At 38.1% G+C, this 21,609-nt stretch overlaps 1 protein-coding gene across 1 annotated transcript in view; it reads left to right on the top strand.

The window, feature by feature from the left end:
* Positions 1-21,609, top strand: part of LOC121422567 (unconventional myosin-X-like) — a 121,085-nt gene that overhangs the window by 71,891 nt on the left and 27,585 nt on the right. The window contains exons 3-4 of the mRNA XM_041617713.1: positions 13,526-13,788; positions 14,942-15,108. Coding sequence (XP_041473647.1) covers positions 13,526-13,788; positions 14,942-15,108 — 430 coding nt within the window. The remainder of the gene's footprint in view (positions 1-13,525; positions 13,789-14,941; positions 15,109-21,609) is intronic.

A 21,609-nucleotide genomic window follows, 5' to 3' on the forward strand; every position in this document is an offset into this window, starting at 1 on the left:
TCAAGATGGCATTCTCTCAAAATGCTAACTTCTTTTATTACATGCAGTTATTGCAGTTATTCAGAGCTTTTACACTAATACATGTGCAACTTCATTCATTTTTCCTTTTCCTAGTCAGAAGTTAGACACAAAAATGAAATTAAACAATACTCAGAACGTGTGTCACTGATATGGAAAACTTTTTTTAAAATAAATTCTATTGAATAAACATAAAAGACAATAAATCATATATTTCTTTTAAATAACCACAATAACAATCAAAAGGGCATCAGTTTTTTTTTCTTGATCATGGAAACTCATTTATTGCAAAAAGACTTTACAGTTTATTCTTTTGTTTTTGTGATACTTTAACAAACAAAATAAAATCTAGAATGAAATTTAACTTAAAGGCATGTCTTTCTTTTTCAAAGTGTTCCAATTAGACTGCCTTCTCATCAAAGAATCCTCCTTTGACAGCAATAACAGCACGACACACTCTCGGCATCCTGTTGGTCAACTTCTTGAGGGAGTCACTTGAAATACCCTGCCATGCCTTCTGTAGTATCTCCCACGTACAGATGAGTCTCACTTGTTGGGCGAGTTTCTCGAACCTTCCTGTCTATATTTCCAAAACCAGCTCAATGGGATTGAGATCTGGGGACTGGGGCGGCCAATCCATGATTTCCAGGACTTGTTTCTCTTCCTTTTTCTTCAAGTAGTCTTTGCATAGTCTTGACGTGTGTTTTGGGTAATTGTCCTGCTGGAAAACGAACCCTTCTCCGATCAGGCGTTTCCCTGAAGGGATGGCCTTCTGCTGTAGGATTGAATGATAGCCATGCTGGTTGAGGATACCCGAGTCTACTCTGTGCGAGCTGCCTACATATCCTGCATCAAAGCAACCCCAAACCATGACATTACCACCACCATGTTTCACAGTTGGCTTGATGCACTGGGGTAGCATCTTTTCTCCCTTTCGCCGTCTCACATAGGTATGTCGCTTGCTGCCGAACATCTTAAACTTTGATTCTTCAGGCCAAAGAACCTTCTGCCACTGCTCCAAAGACCAAGCAAGCCTTTTCTTCCGGTTCTTTTCTTTGAAGAGTGGTTCCTTGAAGCCACATGGCCCATCAGCCCTGCTACACAGAGACGTCTTCTAACAGTTGAAGAACATACAGGCATCTCATGGGTGTTGTTGAGGTCAGCTGTAATCTGTGGGCAAGTCAGACAACGGTTGTGCACACTGCTCACCCAAATGTATTTATCTTCAGCAGGAGATGTTGTTTTTGGCCTACCACTTCGTCTCCTGTCCCCATTAGACCCAGTGGCCTCTTAATTTGTGTTTCAGGCTGTAGTGAACAGCATGGACACTGATCTGGAGTTTCCTGGCTATTTATCGCATGGAGTAGCCTTCTTTCCTCAAAACTACAATTGACTGACGGGTTTCCAAAGAAAACTGTCTTGTATTAGCCATTTTAATTTTGTGACTGACTTCTGACTAAGAAAAACTGAATAGGCAAAATGAATGAAGGTGCACTGGAATAAGTGAATTCATGAATTTCAAATTGCACTGATGTCTACTCCACTTCCATGCATTTTCTTTAAATAAGGATTAGGCATTTGTCAAGTTCAGATGTTTTCCAGGATAAAAAAATCAGATTGCCATAATTCATCTGTCTTATGAACAATACTGAGCAACAAATTCTGAGGACATCTGCTGTAACATTCACAAAATAATGGGAAGAATTTCAGAATAGAACCACAAACAGAACAATGTTAAAGGAAGTTAGCATTTTTTTTAGAGAATGCCATCTTGACTGGTAGCCTGCCCTCTTTGGCAGCTGCACGTCTCTTAAGACCTTTGAATTTGTTTGAATCAATGATAAAATGTACGCTGGTGTATAGCCTTCACTTTAAAACAAAAATACAGCTGTACTATGAGGCTTAACTTCAGTAAAGTCTACCAAAGTTTGAAAAACACACACTGAAGGCAGGTGTTCCCAAACTTTTGGAGGGGAGTGTATATATATATAATCTTAAAGTTTCACGTATTGGCTTCTGTAAGGTAACAAAATAATGCTCACAAGAATGCTTTGGTTGCCAATAAAGTTTTTAATGTTCACTTGAATTTTCAACGGTCCTCCGTCTTCTTCAGGAGTTTACAATGTTTATATATATATATATTTCAGATCAGTTTTGATCTAAGTTTGATTTGAAATCTATTGCAACTCTTTGTATGTAAAATCGGGCATCGTTCAATTTTTGGATGAATTATCTCTCGATTTATATGTCATGTTTTTAATTTCAAAGTCTGACTCATATGCTGATGGCTATTACTGTGATTGCTGCTAATACTGTAGTGAGGATGGTATCGATCTGTCTGTTTTAATAGGTTCAATTGGAAATTCAATTCCAATGTGTGTTCTGAGAGAGAGGAAGGTGTTGAAAATGTCAGGTCCATATGTGGATTATCCCAATATTTGAGGAGTATTATCCATTGGTTTCCTGATACTGGTGTTAAATGGAAATCAGTGATGAGCGTGAATCGCTCGCCTCACAGTGCAAATATTGACGACATTAGAGAGGAGATAGAAGCCAACTTGGGGTAGGAGGGGGGAAGGGAGGGAGGGATATATCGAGAGAGGGATGGAGGGGGTGGGAGAATGGTGGAGAGAGGAAGGGAGGTGAGATAGAAGAGAACTTGGAGTATTGAGGGGGGAAGGGAGGGAGGGAGGGGGAGAGAAAATGGTGGAGGGAGGGAGGGAGGGGGAGAGAAAATGGTGGAGGGAGGAAGGGAGGTGAGATAGAAGAGAACTTATACCCCTTTCATAGTGCGCTTTTCACCGGCAAACTTCACCGGTGAAGTTCGCCAGCGAAGGGGAAAGTGTCCAGTATGAAAGGTACACAGGAGAACTTCACCGGTGAAGTTCGCCGGCGAAATTCTCCACCTCTAGAGGTGGAGAACTTCGCAGGTGAAACTTTTCACCGGTGAAACTTTCCACCAACGAAGTTCGCCGGTGAAACAGCCAGTATGAAAGCAAACCGGAGAACTTCTCCTCTTTAATGACATCAGAGGTCAATTTTTTTTCTCTCCCAAAGACCCCTGTATACCGAGATTCCGCGCGCGATAAGTTGCAAGCTCAGCTGAATTCTATGGCCAAGTATATACCCTCGAAAATGTTTTATTTTTACTAACAATATTTATTTAAAAGCACTTTTTACATGTATAAAATGCGCTAAAATATAAAAACAAGGTGATATTGTTTGTTTTTCTCGTAATACTTCCAAAATATGTTGTAATTAATTTTTTGATACCTTTTTTGTAAAAGGTAAGAAGTAATGTTTACAATTTTCTTTCGTTTTGTTCTGCAATCGCCCGTTGACTTTCGCCGGGGAAATGTCAGTGCGAAAGGGTACATTTTTTTCTTCGCCGTTGAAGTGAGGAATGCGAGGCGGAGAAGTTCACCGGCGAAGTTCGCCGGTGAAAAATGAAAAGGGCAATATGAAAGGGGCATAAGAGGATTGAGGGGGGAAGGGAGGGAGGGATATATCGAGGGAGGTGAGATAGAAGAGAACTTGGAGGATAGCATGGAAAGAATGAAAGGCAAGTGAAGATGGGGGCTTTTTATCGAGTTCTGTAGGAGGGGGATGGAAAGAGGGAAGTGGGGAAATCAAAGGAAACCTGGAGAGAGCAAGAGGGAGGCAAAGAAAGTAGGGAAGGAAGTGAGAGAGGGAGGGAGAGAAGAGAATGAAGGAAAGATGGAGGGCTATAAATTGAGGTCCAGGGAAATAGGAAACAGGGCTTCCTGTAAATCGGTGTATCAGTGTATTCAAAGACCACTGATAAAGCTCACCTGCATAAAAATAACAAATCTGTCAGTACATAAATAAATAAGTAAATAGCAAATGAACAAACAATATAAGGCAGTGAGAGAAAGAAAGAAAAACAGAGAGAATGAGAGAGAGATGGAACTAAGGAAAAATAGAAGATGAGATCCTCGTTGGAGAGCGCATTCGGACAAAATTGACAAAATCTATCACTCGCACCTCTCGACTGGTCCCATTCTATCAGTTAGGTGTTGGGTAATTATACAATACAAACATAGCCTCCATTAGTGTATGGGATAACCTCCACTCTTCATTGCCAACATACATATCCCAGGAGACCTTTAGAAGGTGAAGAGGGAGGGATATATACACAGGGATGTGCCAACCCATTTACCAAATTCAATAGGTATATCATCTGCCTGGATTAGGTGGTACTGTCATACCGTGTTTACACATTGACACGGCTCGGGGGTTCGACACGCAAGCCATGCTCAACACGGCAAATTTATGCCGTGTAAACGCGATCAGTGTGATCCGCGAGCCGTGTCGAACACGGCTTTTTTGATCCGCCAAAATCGTAGGTTTCAACCCGCGAGCCGAGTCAGACTCGGCAATTTTTTCGTGTGTAAACAGAAAGCCGTGTCGAACTCTCTTGACCAAGTCACTGCGCGCGCTTTCACTTTTGGCATTGTTGTTGACCGCACAGACAAGATTCGATTCCGGCGGTGAATTTCCCGCGCTTAATTTGCGACGTCATAATTCTTCTTCCGTTCGAGATCCGCGAGCCGTGTTGAACTCGCCTTTTTATATGTACGTATAAACGCGATCTCTGATCCCTTCTTCGCAGTGTTCAACCCGGCTCGCGGATTCAACACCCGAGCCGAGTCAATGTGTAAACACGGTATCAGTTACCTACCCCTCTAGCAGTTCAGTGTGACTGGCAGATTTAGATATCAACATACAGGATTTGGGAGGATTTATTCAGAACACCTATGCAAAGCTAGGTTCAACTGGAATAGACAGTCTAAACCCATTAGAGAGTTTGATATGTCTCTTTTAATCCTTTACTACCCCCACTTAAACATAAATGCCAGTTAACCAGCTCAGAATGAGTTCAGATAGAATTCAACTTTAATACCACCCATGAGCTTTTGAATGCAAGATCAGAAATATATGACAAATGGTTCTGGTAGAATATGCGTGATTGCTGAAAAATGAGCAAAATAAACAAGTAATTCAACCCAGAAGTTGGGTTATTTTCAAGGCAATCTGAACTTGTGTGCTGTTGATCTGTTGATCTTCATTGTGTTTGTTTTGCAGCTTACATTTCACAGAGTTGAGTTTAAAATGTAAATGAACCAAATCGAGATCTGCAATGATTAAAGACTTTCTCATTTCTTTCTCTTTGTTTTCTGCAACCACATCCATTCTCCACCATCATTTCCAACAGAATTTAAAAATGTAAACTCTTCTAACTTTAAATGCAATTTATACCTTGGTCACATTTGATCTACGGCGGCCGTACGGCGAGTCGACAACAGCTGTTTTATTAACTTTATTTCAAACCACCTATATAATTGGTAAAAAAAAAAGTTGAAACGGCTGTTTTCGACTCGCTGTACGGCCGGCCGCCGTAGAGCAAATGTGACCATGGTATAAGTAAGCTAACTGTAAATCTTATTCGATGTCAAAAGGATCAAATCTGTGTTACCCATAATCCATAGTGTTTTTAAGCCAACACATACTGCAATGTGGTATTATGCCATGTCCTTGTCTTAATAAGATGTCAACATTGTGGATATGCATGAATTGATGAGAACTGTCCCACTCATTGTGTGTGAGTGTGGATGTGGGATCTTCTTTTATAGTTTGTAAGCTTGTGGTATTTTGGGGACCTATATTCACTAAGAATATGATGAATTGATCACTCTTCACTTGTTTATAGAATTAAAAAGCTTGTATGGATATATAAATGAGGAAGATTTCACCCATGGAAATGTGTCTGAGGTAAATATATAGGCCTGCTTTTTTTCATCTCTGAGGGATTCCTGATTATGCATCATAACGAATGTTTGTAGTTTGAAGATGTCTGCAAGCGATCTGCAAATAATTCTGAAAAGGTGACAGAGTGATGTCTGACTTTGAAGTCTCCTGAATCTGAAGATAATGCTCTCTCTTTGGGTTACCAATTGAATACCGTAGTCTCTTTAGATCCAGTGTAAAGTAGTGTCTTAATTGCTGAATTTCCAAGACAGTTGAATTGCTCGGAGATGGTAATACATTCTTTTGAGATCATCTATTATCAAGAACAATAATTTCTTTCAACAATATCTTAAATTTATGACTGATCATGTTGAAGATGAAACTCCATGATAAAACATAACATATGGGTCATTTGATGATTGATGTGTTTTTCTTCTCCCAACCCTTTCCAGTTCGGAAACTTAAAGATAAAAGGGAATACACTTTCATAAGACTTAACATCAGTTTTGTCTGAGAGATAAAAAATACAAATAGAGCAAGGAGTGCTTGATGTAAAGATACCTGATAATGTGAAACTTTCCCCCCAAATCTTGCATATTTTTGGTTCATTTGAAATCTTATGGCAATCTCAAGGGTGTCAACCAATCAAGAGCAGCATTTGTCTCTGTCAAAACATAATCTCTTCTTTATTCTTGTTTGAGTTTTCATATACAAAAGGATCAAAACTCCTCTGAAGTTAGACACACTTCATATTTATGCCATGACCTCATTCTCTTGGCTCTCACAGAGTTGTCTCTTTCATTTCATACAAGCTGAAGTGACTTTCATAAAACGAATACAAATCATGAAATACAAATGCCCACATTTTCAAAATTCAGAATAAGTGGAACAAGAAATGAAATATGTAAGGGTACTTTGTGGAATTCCTTTTATATCAGATGTAGAAAAATCAAATCATCAATCATATATTCTTATGTTAGTTAGGAACAATATCATGATAGATGCGTACCGAGTTGATATTGTATTTTTGATCCCATCATTTTAGTTGAAATAAAAATCACATGTCTATTTTTATTTGTACAACTATATTGGTCAAGATAAGAAAACAAAGTGAGAAATGAAGATCCAAAATCAGAGAAAATTTTGCTATAAATGATTGACAGCTTCTCCATCCATTAATCCATGATCACTACTTAACATTCCATTGGATGAACTTGGCATCTATTTAGATTAATCTAAACACTGCACAAATCCTTACAAAGTGGGCATCTAAATCCTTTCTAATCCCTTTGTTATTTCAAGATATGTCTGTTTATCGTCACGCTCATATCGATCTGTCTGTTGGTTATTGGTTATCTTTTACATCCATTGCCACTTTGTTTTTTTTTGTACCTGACTTTTCTAAAACAAAAAAATATAATTGTTATATGAAACATTTTGATATCAATTCTATTAGAATTTCTAATTGCTAATTGTGGCTTCAAGAATGAAAAACTGTAATCCTTGTTTATGGCTTGTAAAATTCGATCAATTATGTTTGAAAAGACAGTCAAAAAATAATGACCCATTTTATTTGATTGGAATGACACATACCATATCCCTCAATTTTGACCTCTCGGGGCTCATCTGTAAGACCTTCATTATTTACTAAATGACTGGTGCCTTTATTTGACAAATTTGACTAGCCATTCCGAGGATTATAGCAGTGATAGCGTGTGTACTTAAAAGTTAGAATTATCTAAAAAAAAATATTTTCCTTTTGTCTTTGTCCATGTTTGCTCGGTGACTCAATGAGCAGTTAACACATAAAATTCTCTATCATTGTTTAATATTGACAAGTTTCGTATGTATTTTGACTATTGGTCAGTTGTACGCATGGTTGGAAAGCTTTTGGTGGGAATTTTCAAGAGTTAGGTTACATATTACTTATAACATACAATCACCTCCAAGAAATATTTCCCTTTGTTTTTTGTTATGATGTTTGCTTAGTGACTCAATGAAAAGTTATCTTATCACATAAAAAATTCTTAAGCATTGTTTATTGACAGGGTTTGTATATATTTGTCACTATTTGTAACCTTCTTTCACGAGGTCAGTGGTATTAATGGTTGAATAGGTTACGTTGGACTTTTTCTAAAGGTTTAGGTTGTACATATTGCTTACTGTACATGAGTAAAGTAATGATTCACTCATTGTCAACCAGTTGACGTGGGTTGAGAAATAGATTACATGTTGAACCACACGATACAATAGAAGTGCAGTGGTACTTCAAACCCCGCTTCAACCTTAGAATTGTGAAAAAGGCAAACGTCCAAGTGAACTCTCCACTACTGGGCAGCGGCTTGACCCTGCACTGGACATTGCAAACAGACCACTCATCGGTTGGGAGGCAATCCCGAAAGCCATGAAACCATAGTTTGTTTTATAATCTACTAGAATAGTCAATATTTGACTTTGTTTACTGTGCTCAAATTGTTTGTTTTGAGCTGACTAATCAACCACCTTAAATATGCGAGTGTTAATCTGTGAAATGGCTTCTTCACAGAAACGTGCAAAGAAAAAAAAGAAGCATCTGTTGTCAGTCGATGACTGGGATTTACTCCTGTGGCTTTGCATGAATTATTCAGAGATTTGGGCTCATTTGTGAGAAGTTAATTTGTAAAGCCACATACAGAATTACAAATGTATAAGAGCTTTGTCACATTCTCATTGTGCATTTTCAGTTTGTACTTTGTAGAGAACCACATGATCCAACCTGTGTGTTTGGTTCTTGGAGATAGTTTTGTGAGCATCAGGAACAAGTACTTTTTTTGTAATTTAGCTGAAGAATATTAACTGGGGGGTTTGGATGTGGCGTCTCAACATTGCATGGAGACAATATTTCGGTGGACAAGAATATATTGGTAAGTTTATAGGTCATGTCAATATTTCGGTGGAATAGAATATATTGGTAAGTTTATAGGTCAATGAGGAAGATGCACGTGTTGTTTTGAGACTGTTCATGAGTAGTTTTATTGATCTTCATTCTGAGAAACTATACCTAGATCGTTTTTTTTAAACAGACCGTAGGTGAATAAGCATATATATAAAATGTTTAAAGACTGTTTAACATTAGGATATCATGGCCTGTCCTTTGGCTAGTAACTTCATTTGACACAAGTTTGACAGTATTAGCTTGATGACAAATGCTAATCAACGTCCGTTTGGGTATCTTATTTGGTTATATTGGAGGATAGACTGTTTTTTGCAATTGGCAAGGTTTCAGACTAGCAACACACTGCTTTCAAAGTGATCATGTCTTCAGTTACAAGAGAGAGAGAGGAAGAGAGAGCAAATGAGATAGGGAGAGCACACTAATATGAGAGAAAATCAGAAAGGGCATATTGTAATTGTAATAAAAAACGGAAATTCATGAATCATTAATAGAAATTTTTGTTCAAGTCAAGTGCGAACAAGAAATGGTGAAAATTACAATTCTTGTAGCTTGGTGAATTAGTTCTGCAACTTTCAGAAATATTTGACAGAATATCCTTGAGTTATTTCTGCAACTTGCAGGAATATTTGACAAAATCCCCTCGCTGTTTGAGTTACCATACAAGTGCCCCCTAAATATTGTACAACATTCCCTTCATCCTATGTCTTGAAGACTCGACTACTGATTGAAGAAGAGCTTAGAATATGACCTCATACCCAACCACCCAGACACGGGAAGCCATCCAATGTTCATTTGTTTGATGGTTACTCACAGGGACTATTAGGTTTTCAGGCAAGGATTTCCACGTTTTGTGCGATCCTTTGCGAAATAAAACACCCTTTCGGCATTCAGGACGGAACCGTGCAGATTCTCTCCTCAAGATATGGCTTTTCTACAACCAGAATCACTGAAATATTCATCGAGTGGGATTGACCTGGGTGGACAAAGTTTTGTGTTTTAACCAGTCAACTGTCGAATTCTGTAATTCCTGTAGGCCTTCGTACAGGGATCACCCGGTTCCAGTAGGCAACCTGTTAACAAGAACCGCCGACTCCGAGTGTGTTAATGAAAATCACATAGGAAGTTGGGTTGAGGAGTTTTGACCATTCTCATGAATAATATAACAGTATTAGCAGGTGATGGATAATTATTTCCCATGGGAATCAGGTAATATGATTTATAAGGAGTTAGATTGCAAATCAAATATTAATGACTCCTTATTTTTGATTTCTTTCATTTTTTAGTAGAATAGACTTTCTGCATTTATTCGATAGTATTTTTTGAATGTGATTTTTTAATCAAATTCATGTCGGCATATTCATAGTTTTCTGATGCCTTAAAATTCTCCAGTAATGTTTGTCTACTGCTCTGGTGGGTGTTTCATATAGCTGCTCGTAAGTTAAGAAAGACTTTAAGAACGACTGGTGATCCTTTCTCAAAATAATAACTGATGAACATTTAATGGCTGATATCATTTACCACAAGAAAGGATCACCAGTCTTTCTTAAAGTCGCTCTTAACTTCCGAACAGCTTTATGAAACGGCCCCCAGGTAATCAACTTTCAATTCAGAAGTCTTTCAATTAAAATGAAGATATAGGGAATGTAGAGTGTTTGTGTATGAGAGAGAGGGAGGGGGAGAATCATGTACAAACAATTTGTAAAATATATCATAACTTTAAAAGATAGATATTAGGGTTTCTTACCTCAATATAACCAACACTTCTTCTGTTTCAACCAAACCACTTGAATTACTTTTTAGAATAATATATTTCTTAATTGTAGAATAATTGTGGTTCAACAGGAGTCAGTACTTCGCACCATCAGTTCTTGAAATTCATATCACAGTTCCCCTCGCTGTGTTTTCTGTTGGGTTTTTATGCTGTTTCAAGTTACAACCTGAACTTCATATTTTGCAAAAACAGTCGTCAATCATTTTTGTAATAGAATGTGCGCGAATGTATGTTTTCAAAGGGAAGGGACTAACAGTGTGTCTATATCCCTTCATGGCCACAAAGGACTTTGATCATCCCTCGACATTCCTGGTACATTATCTGGATCATTTATCATGCAGACTCCATGACAAAAGATGAGGCACGGACCATTTATCCAGTCATCGCCATGGATACAACATCCCATCTATCTGTGGGAAATCTGAAACCACTGTGTTTTCCTCCAAGATTCACTCTTGGAGTGGGGTCAATGACCGCCAGTTCATCCGTGGCTCTTCTGGAAAATGATGTGCTCCTCCAGACTGAATTTGTAAGAGATGGGGAGGAAAGGAAGGAGAGAAGATGGGGTCTTTGTTTTTGTGTTGGCTAGGAATAGGCCTATATGATAGAGATTTGACATGGGAGATAAACATAGAGGTTTATATTGTTTCTTCTTTGTCTTTTTTTTTTTACTTGAAAATGAATTTATTTGACTTTGTAATGGTGGAATATTGTGAAAAAGTGAGTTACAAAGGAAATAGGAATTTCTTTCCAGACGAAAAGGTAGAGATCACTGAAAGGAGAGATCAAGAGAGGGAGGAATAAGGGAAAATTTAAGTAGGAATGAACATAGAGTGAGGTAAAGATAGAGAGAGTGAGAGAGAGGTTGGATAACAGAGGGAACACTGGAGAATGGAGAATACCAAGGCAGAAGAAGTGGCAGTAAAAAATAGAAGCTGGAAGACAGGAGAATAAAGATGCCATGATTGAGACAGTGTAATTGCCAGACTACAAGTGGAAAGAGATGAGGGGAATTAGAGAGAGAGAGAGGGGGGGGGGGAGGAAAGAGAGAGGACAAGAACATAAATGGAAGTTAGAAAGTTTACAGAAGAATTGGCAGTTGAAAGAAAGTAAAAGAAAGAATATATACTCTTGATGCAGACAGTTGTTATGCAGACTGACAGATGAAAAGAGATAAGGGGAACAAATTAAGCAGATTCTATGCCATCAAGTGATGTTTTAGCGGCACTTTGCAATCTCTTGTTCCCTTCGTAAAGAATAATGCAAGGTTATAACATCACTTATCAGTACCATCCTGAATTTTATTCATGAATATTGATGAATTAAAGGGGAAGTTCACCCTGAAGAAAACTTTGTTGCAAAAATAGCAGAAATAATAGTAAACAATAATGGTGAAGGTTTGAGGAAAATCCGTTAAAGAGTAAGAAAGTTATTAGATTTCAAAATTTTGGATTTGTGACGTCATAAACGAGCAGCTGCCCCATGTGTTATGTAATATAAAATGCATGAATTTCAAATTTTGCATGGTTCCTGGGGACCGTTTCATCAACATTTTTGTCTGACAAGTTGTCAGATCTGACATCTTTCCTTGATTATGATTGGCTGAGAGGTACTGTTCCTATGGTAACTGTCGGATAAAATGGGACTTGTCGGATAAAACGTCCAACAAGTCCTTTCATGAAACGCTCCCCTGATGACTTAATTTTGTTTTCTATTCATTATTGGATGTGAAATGATTTGTCTATTTTTTACCATTCACTTATGTAGGAATGCTGCTCGCGTATGACGTCACAAATCAAATAATTGAAATTCTAATAACTTTTTAGTTATTTGATGATTTTTTTCTCAAACCTTCGACAATATTCTTTATTATTTTTTCTCCTATTTTTACAATACAGTTTTTGTCAGGGTGAACTTCCCATTTAAGCAGATGATGTTGTTGGGGATGTTTTAGCGGCACTTTGCAATCTCTTGTTCCCTTTGTCAAGAATTATGCAAGGTTATAACATCACTTACCAGTACCCTCCTGAATTTAACTCATTATTGTTGATAGGATTGTGACATCACATTTGGAACAGTCCCCGAGTTGTCGTCAGAATTGCGGTTGGGGGTGTCCACCACACCTAATGATTATATGTCAGATTTCAGTTATACCCTCTGTCAGGAAACATCCTCAACCGCATCCTCGCTAATCATCAACCCGTAGCTGAGGTTGAACCTTGGTCACCCTTGCCGGTGGGGCCCTCCATCTTTGAGTGCTTCTTAATGAACCTTCAGGCTTTTTCTGCTGTCAAATCATTTCGCGTTTCTAAAAAAAACTTTCTTTCTTTTGTTCTTTATCGCGTTTCTAAAAACTTTCTTCTTTCTCTTGTTCTCTCATGGTTTAATGCTCCACATCAAGGAGTGTGTGCTATTAGGAGAGAATGCATTCTGTTTTAAAAGTTGTGGTAGAAAGGATTATGCCCTGAGCTTTGGACTACTTTTGTGATCAGCCTCTGTAAAACATTGAATATGTCAGACTTAGTACAATATTTCTTCATTCAGTCATTTCCTTATTGGCTGATAAGTCTAGGGGTGGCTAACCTCATTTTGGTACCTTATACCTCCTATCACCTACGCCCTGCCAATTTTCAATGTAATTTTTTGAAAATTATTCTTGATGATGCAGATTATTCGTCTTCCAAGTGTTACTGGTTAGAGCATAGGGGGGCTTCCCACAGGGCCGAGGGTCCACAAAGCCGATTTTTCTCATCATTTTTCTTCTGATAGTCAATTGTTATCATCCACTTCTTACTTAAATGGTCTAGTGTAAAGTTTATACCGAAGAATGGGCTAAGCTGGAAGTGATCTGTTGACATTGACAAACTTCTTGATAACAGATAATACAATGTGAGAAAATCAGCCTCATGAATTTCCCATTCCATAGGCTATCTGTTAATAGTATTTGTGCTCATTTTGTTATTTTGGGGAGACAATGTTTTTTTTTCTCATAATTTTTGCATATTTTTTGTATCATCCATCATCCTCTTCAGATTCTGGTTACAGTGACAACCTTGCAGAAAGCCTCTCCGCTTCCTCGTCCATCTCGTCTGCCTCTTCAACGACGTCATCGACCACGCCCAACAGCTCCTCGTACTCCGTATCGTGCCCCTGCTTCCCAAACCAGCGCAGGCCCCCTCCCATGACCTCTGACCTCTATGGGCGTCTGAATGACCTGGTCAAGATGCCAAAACCTGTTACTGAAGAGAGTGTTTGCAAGGCCCTACAACAGAGGTGGATGTGTGGAGAATGTCAGGTAAGCTGGTCATGTAACCAGTCGACTTCCTGTGTGATTTTGGAAAAAACAAGATATCTTTGTGGGAGACTGTCTACCTGCACACCCCCCCATATACATCCAAAGAGAAATAATGATACTGATAAATGAATAAATTGAGTAAATGAATAAACAGATTAGATAAATTTAATCTTATTTCCATTTGATTCATTAAATAAACTGAATATTTAAAACTACAGACATCTGAGAATAATATAATTATACATGCATCATGTTTTGTAAATTAGCGATGCAAATTATGCATTTTTAACTATAGAAAAAGAATATTCCAACATAGTTGCAACAAATTTCCAATGCAGAAGACTTGCTTTTTAAAAGTCTGTAGAAGTTAAGTAGGCATAGAAATGAATAATGATTTGTCAATCCACTTTCCTCTTAATACACATCGTACTTGTGACAGCCCTGCACTTCTGATAATGTGTTTACAAACATATGATGCACCACGCCGTACAATGGGGTACCGTAGTACCCCGGGGTACGGCGTTGTGCAGCGCCATCTCGTGTTGTAATAGTGTACAGTTACATTGTTGTCATGGTGATCACGGTCGTACGATCGGTGCGACAATCATGACAATGAATGGGGACAATGATCACAACGCCTATTTCCTTTCTTTGATACAATCTAATGCCAATAATAGTAAACAAATTATGTTAGACTTAAGAATTTAAGTATACTTTTCGCCAGCTAAATTACATAAGATCAATAATGACAACTACAGGTATCATTATTGAACAGTGAAGATTAGAACAGAACATGAAAATTAGAATAAAGTTATCATTTGCATGCATTAATTGTTACATAAGATCACTAAAAAGAAAAAAAAAATCTGTACAAAACATTAAAATATACTTGTACACATTTTTTGGTAACCCAGGGTACAGCGCAAAAAATAAAATAAATAATTCAACAAAATGGCGGATTATTATTTGGTACCCCAGGGTACCAAATACTGCATCATATAAGGATTTGATGTATACTGAATAATGAGTGAATAGTAAAAATTGTGTGTTTCACTGATGCTAGTATTAACAATCAAAGATGTCAACACTGTCAAATTACACATACACAAATGTATTTCCTGAATGAAAAGAAATATATATGTTGTTTTTCCAGACCAAGATAGGACCAGTGATCGTAGCACTGAACCCTCAACGAGGTCTGTCTGAAGACCAGGTCCTGGGACACACCCAGCCCCATCAGCATCCCCATCTTCAGAGGCTAGCTCAACGGGTCCACACACAGCTTGTAGAACAACGCAGACCTCAGACTGTCATTCTAAGGTAGGTTCTTTCCCTAAGTCAAACATAGTGAATAGATTGAATTTTTTAACAGAAATGGCATTTGAGCTCAAATAACATTCGGTGTTATAAGCTACAGCAAATCCTTACATCTGATTAGCCGAGAGCAAATTAGTCCCCGATAATGACTGTCAAAACTTTGCATTAAAAATAAGCCCAGGAATATATGAATCTGTGTAGGAGAAGCACATGGACTCGACTCTTTTAGATTCAATTGAATTAAATAAATAGCGTAATGGGAAATTAGCCTGATTTCCAACGTTATGGCTGTATTTCAAGAATGGACCGACTTGTTAACCTACCTGAACAAGAGGACCGATATGAAATGAGAACTCTAGAGGGCCCATGAGTAAAACCACTGATATAGGATGGAGACAACTAAAATCAATAGAAGCCGTGCTTCTGCTGCCGAAATTGATTCTGCTCGATGAGAGAGACACGGCAGGCAAAACAGAGAGAACGTACCCCGGAGCTAGATATGACAGTTTTCTGTATGACTCTTGTGATGAAATTAAAGATTTTTCATTTCAGAGTGTGATAATTCTGTTCGTATGACTCCTGAAGATATGGTGTTTTTTATAATTTCATCACGTGTTGGGTCCCTCAAGAGATTTCTATGTGATTAATGGGTGATTTATTTTGATAAATCGTGGTTTATTCAGATGAAGATTCACTTTTCTAGAAGATAATTCAGGCAGGATTTATTAAGGAGGAAACAAGTCTGGATGCCAGGCCTGGGGTTATTTTTCTGGGGGAAAATAAATGAAACAGGAGAACAATATTTCCATGATATTTCCATTATCAATTTTGATTTGTTATTCTTTTTGGCTTACAAAATATTGAAGGAATTATTGGTTTATTTTGAAGAAAAGAAGTGGATGACCAATCCTGCCAAAACATAGTTCATACATCTAATTCCACTAAGAATGAAATAGAACATCTGTATTTTTCAATTTGTTTTATTCCTCATTTTAAGACATTTGCATAATTCCAGCTTGAAAAATCCTCTACAAATTAACGAGGAATTGAGAAAATAGCAGAAGAATCGGGGAAAGATTCTAATGATGGTAGGATTGAGATCATGCCTGTGCTATTAGGACAAAGTTTCCTGAAGTTTTCTGATTTGATTGGAATCGGCGGATATTCCTTTACCATTTCAATCACTTCCCAAGCGTCTCTTGAACAATGCCAAAAGGCCTTGTTCGATTTATTCGTCGGACACCGTCTCTCGTATATCCCTCTTGACACCTTATCAGAGTGTTTGAAAGTCGGTTTGGATTACGGTAAGACTTCACGATTGGCCCCTTAATCGAATCATGTGGACGTGCTCGACGACTACGGGGGGCATCGCCAGGATATTAGCCCAGCTAGGCTCCCGCGTGCTATGATCTCCTCAACGTACCAAGGGAGATGGGTTGACTATGCGTGCGTCTTTTGATTATTCCCCAGTCTTATTCATGAACATGATTGAGCTGGAAATGGGAGAGAGTTGGCGTTTCAGATTTAGCTAAACATGAACTCACTGCCAAGGGCATTGGTGAAGTGGAGCCAGAATCTTTGTCCAGTTCTGACCTATTGCTTTGTGTTTTGATTCATTGTCTGTGCATAAATCTCATTTAGGCCCAGGTGAACTCATTCACATGGAATAAAAAAAACCCCAAAGAATGTGAAGATGATGATGGAGAGGTGTATTTGTGATAATCATGGTGGTGTGAGAATAGTCATGATTTTAACAGTGGTGAAGATGATGATCAGGAGGAGAAGGGGTGGAGGAGGGGGAGGAGGAGGAGAGGAAGGAGGGGGAGGGGGAGGAGGAGGAGGAAGAAGAAGGGGAGAAAGGGTGGAGGAGGAAGAGGGGAATAAAGGGTGGAGGAGGCAAAAGATGAGTAGGGGAAGGAGGAAGGGAAGGAGTGGAGGAGAAGGAAGAGGAAAGGGAGGAGAAGGAGCAGGAGAAAGGGAACGTGATCTCTACAGAATTGTAATTGTGCGTTAAGTGTTTTTCTTTACCCCACTGAGAATTTTCTGCATCAAGCGTCATTCTATTTTGGATAGACAATGTATTACTGTTTGTTGAAATGAAAGCAACTGAAAGAAAAATTCATGTTATCAGGCATTCACAAAAAAGGGTCTTTATATAATTTAAAAGACCAGATGCTTTTATGATCATTGACAGTCTAATGGGATTTGAATCTAATTGGTTTAGGAAAACATTTCCTCAGTCTAGCATTTTTTCTACACCAATTCAATTCATTTAAAATGATAAAATTGAGAGATTACAATCTCGACCAATTTAACACATCCGTTTCATTGGTTTCTTATCTGTTAAGAAGGCAAAAATCACATTTTAAAAGTGTGAAAACTGCTCAATTTAGCAGCTTTGTTATCATTTTTTGGGAATTAGTGGTGGGACTGGCTACAAATTGCAAACTTTTGTATGAAATAGAATGTGGTTACAAAAAAACTGTGGAATAACCTTATAATACATTGACTTGATCGGGGCAGGATAGGTGTGTTATTGGTGTGGTATATATTTGATTTATCTCTTTGGTCCAATTGACACCTCAACAATAAGTGCATGATGTAATTCATAATAAATCATTATAGGTAACTTTTGCTGAACATGTTAATTGTGCTTATTGGTCAATGTGAAAATGATTAGATACCACCTATTAATCATGGCTGATTTTCATTCTGTAATAATTTGTTTAGTGGTGTTGAAAGGGGTACATGTAAATAGTGGTTATTTATGTAAGGTAAATGGGACCAAAGACAGGGTGATTCAAAGTATATTATCATGACTTATCATGAAACAACTGTAATCAGGAAAAAAAGTAAAAAAACAGAAGCACACTTAAAGCATGGTACGAATATTTCATGAAAATGTATGATTTTAAATGTTTCATGTGTATTGTGGAGCGTTGTGGCCCAGTGGATTAGTCTTCGGACTTTGAAACAGGGTCGTGGGTTCGAATCCCAGCCATGGCGTAATTTCCTTCAGCAAGAAACTGATCCACAATGTGCTGCACTCAACCCAGGTGAGGTAAATGGGTACCGGTAGGAAGTAATTCCTTAAGAAGCTGTGTGCGCTATGAACGCCTAGCTTAGCCGGGTAATATAGGAGCGCCTTGAGCACCTAACAAGGTGGATATGTGCGCAATATAAATATCCTATATTATTATATTATTGCAATACGAAATGATACAATATTTACATAATGTTGACTGGCCTTGAGGGGAACATCAAATGTGTCGCCCGCAACAGAATCATATTGACCCAAGACTTCCCAAAATACCTTGTATAGGTAATAATTTATGTTATTCTTACATCAATGAAATAATAAAGGTAAAAGGCAGTAGTTTGCAGCAAACAATTATTTCATGAGAAACTCTTTCAAATCAAGTTTAATTTTCAGAATAGACCTGGTACATTGATGTAAACTTGTTTTTGTAAAATCATGAAATCGTAGCTCAAAATCGATAATTCTGGGGAAATACTTTCACACTGTTGAATTTGAGCATTTTAACAGTTTGAATAACGTTTTCACATAGTCCACTATAGTCTATGTGAACACACTGTATGATGCTGTGTTCTCTCCAGTGGGGATGATCATGAAGGAATGTTTACCGACTTTTTTTCCAGAATATATTTCAGTACCATGCAGTACTTCAAACCTCAAACCATTTCATTATGATAGTTGAGAGTAGATGTTTGCTATGATCATTACCGTACATACCAGAACAATAACTCATATTTATCATCATTTTCCAAGGCTGTGGGAATAGTAATTAAACCTTTCTCTGTGGTAATCATTCTTTTGATTCGGTTCATCGGGTATTCTATGTTATTTTCTAACGAAGGCCAGTCTTCATTAATTCCAATGCCATAATTACTTAATCTAATAATAATAATTGTAATTATGCAAATCATTTCATAGATATGTCATGGCACAGCCTCGAGAATGCAAAATACACTGGACAACCCCCCCCCCCAAAAAAAAACACACACATGAGCACTATCTCATAAAACTGTTAAAACCCCAATAACATGAATAATGCACCTCTTAGGTGGGATATTACACAGTACTACGTACATGTACAAGCTGGTTGACTATAGGTGGTTTCAGACCGCCTCGAAGTTCGCCAGTTCCAGGTATTCTCTGATCGGGAAATTTACCCCGATCAGAAAATACCAGGTATTTTGGTAATGTGAAAGCAAACTACGCGTAATATCCCCGAAAGAAAATACCCGCTAAATAGTAGGTACTTGGCGAAATTACGAGAACTTTCGTGGGGATTTTTCCAAGGTCGCAGGTATTTTGGCGATGTGAAAGCAAATTACGGGAACTTTTATCCCAGCGTGTCGTTGGGCGCGGCGGCGTGGGTGGCTGCTGGGCTAGTGATTTTGAATCTCCCGCCTTGCCTGCTTATCAGATCACACTGCGCATGCTCGTAACTTCAGGAACTTATCCCGAAGGATGTGTTTTGGGGCGGTGTGAATGCAGGAATAATTAACGGGTATTTTTTAGCCTTAAAAAGTTCTCGTAATTTAACGGGGATTCTTGTGATCGAGGCGGTTTGAAACCACCTAATTTATAGGGTTCAGGATCAGGTATCAATTGTTTACATCTTAAACAAAATGTTCAGATTCAAGAAGCAATAGGTGGTTTCAGACCGCCTCGAAGTTCGTCAGTTCCAGGTATTCTCTGATCAGGAAATTTACCCTGATCAGAAAATACCCGGTATTTTGGTAATTTTCCCGAAAATAATTCCCGCTAAATAGTAGGTACTTGGCAAAATTAGAACTTTCGCAGGGATTTTGCCAAGGTCGCATGTATGTTGGCAATGTGAAAGCAATTTACAGGAACTTTAAGCCCAGCGTATCGTTGGGCGCGGGGCCGTGGGTGTCTGCTGGGCTAGTGATTTTGAATCTCGCGCTTTGCCTGCTTATCAGACCATACTGCGCATGCTCGTAACTTCAGGAACTTATTCCGAAGGGTATGTTTCGGGGCGGTGTGAATGCAGGAATAATTTATGGGTATTTTTAAGCATAAAAAAGTTCTCGTAATTTAACGGGGGTTCTTATGATCGAGGCGGTTTGAAACCACCTAATGTTCAATTTCCAATGTTCATTTCTTTAAAGTTGAACACCATTCATTTCTTTTTAATTTGTAAATATTTGTGTAAAGTTCAAGCTTTCTGTGAGCAAAAAGAAAAGTTATTAAAGTATAGCAGATTTAATATGTAAAATACATTTTGTTCATGTAACTTCTATAGGTTTCATTGGTGAAGAAGAATAGTGTAGTAGGTTTTATGGTACAACAATTGCCCAATAAAGATACATGGTCCTTTTCAGGACCACTTACCCAAGAAAGAGACATAGTGTACCTTGAAAACTACTACAGTAGCCTGCATTTTGTTGAATTTAGTTTTACTATATCTAAAGGTTTTGTGAAATAATATTCTATTTATATGGTGCACAAATTGATTTGATGGTATTTTGCTATAGAATATGGATCAACAAAGAGATGCTGACCCCCTACCCCTAAAAAAGATACAAGAAAAAATTAAACAACTATAAGACAACCACCCCCACAATATTGGATTTTTTAAAATCCAGATTTCAGGAGATGGATGTGTTATTGATTATATCACACGGTGATAGATGGATTGTTATCATTGATATTGTCATGAACAAAAGAAAGCTAACACGATGAATTCAAGTGATTGATCATTATTGATCACTTTATGTGGTGATTGATTGATTGTTTGGAACCATTAACATCAATGGCTAGTGATATTATCAACCGGGGGGGGGGGTCAAATTTATTGCTGTACACAAGGGTGGCCAAATTATTTCCAAACACCCCCAGACAAGTTTTTCACGTGTTTTATTTACACATTTTGGCCCCTAAACAAGTTGTCGCCAGAAAATGACCCAGAGGACTCGCTTGGGGAAAAAAATACCCTAAATACGTTTGACCATTGACCAGTCTTTCAAAACTACCCCTTTTTTTGAAAACCGGTGTTTTTGATACCCTTCACGAGTGCACGCATGGCCCGCTTCCAACACTGAAAAAAAAACACCCCTTTAAACACGTTTTTTGGGTGATGCGTGTGTACAGCAATATATTTTACTCCCCTCCCCCGGGATTATCAATTGCATCAACTAAGTGGGGGATGAAATACATGACAGATTGGAAGGGAAGTTGGCCACTTGTGAATTCTGCTTTTTCTTCTGTTTAGTGTGCAACATATTATTCATAGCGAAGACCACTTTGTGTGAATAGCTTTGCATTTGGTCAGTAATTATTTTTACGTTGAAAAAAGGTTGAAAGATGAGATGGATCAAATACGTAAGCCCTACAAAATCGAAAAATTCAGCGCTGCATACAGTATTTAGGCCTATCCCCTTTTATACAACATATCCTGTATGGTTATTCGATTGACTCACAAATTGAAAAGCATAGAAACCTACTTTTACAGG

This window comes from Lytechinus variegatus, chromosome 10, assembly GCF_018143015.1.
Source record: "Lytechinus variegatus isolate NC3 chromosome 10, Lvar_3.0, whole genome shotgun sequence".
Taxonomy (NCBI): domain Eukaryota; kingdom Metazoa; phylum Echinodermata; class Echinoidea; order Temnopleuroida; family Toxopneustidae; genus Lytechinus; species Lytechinus variegatus.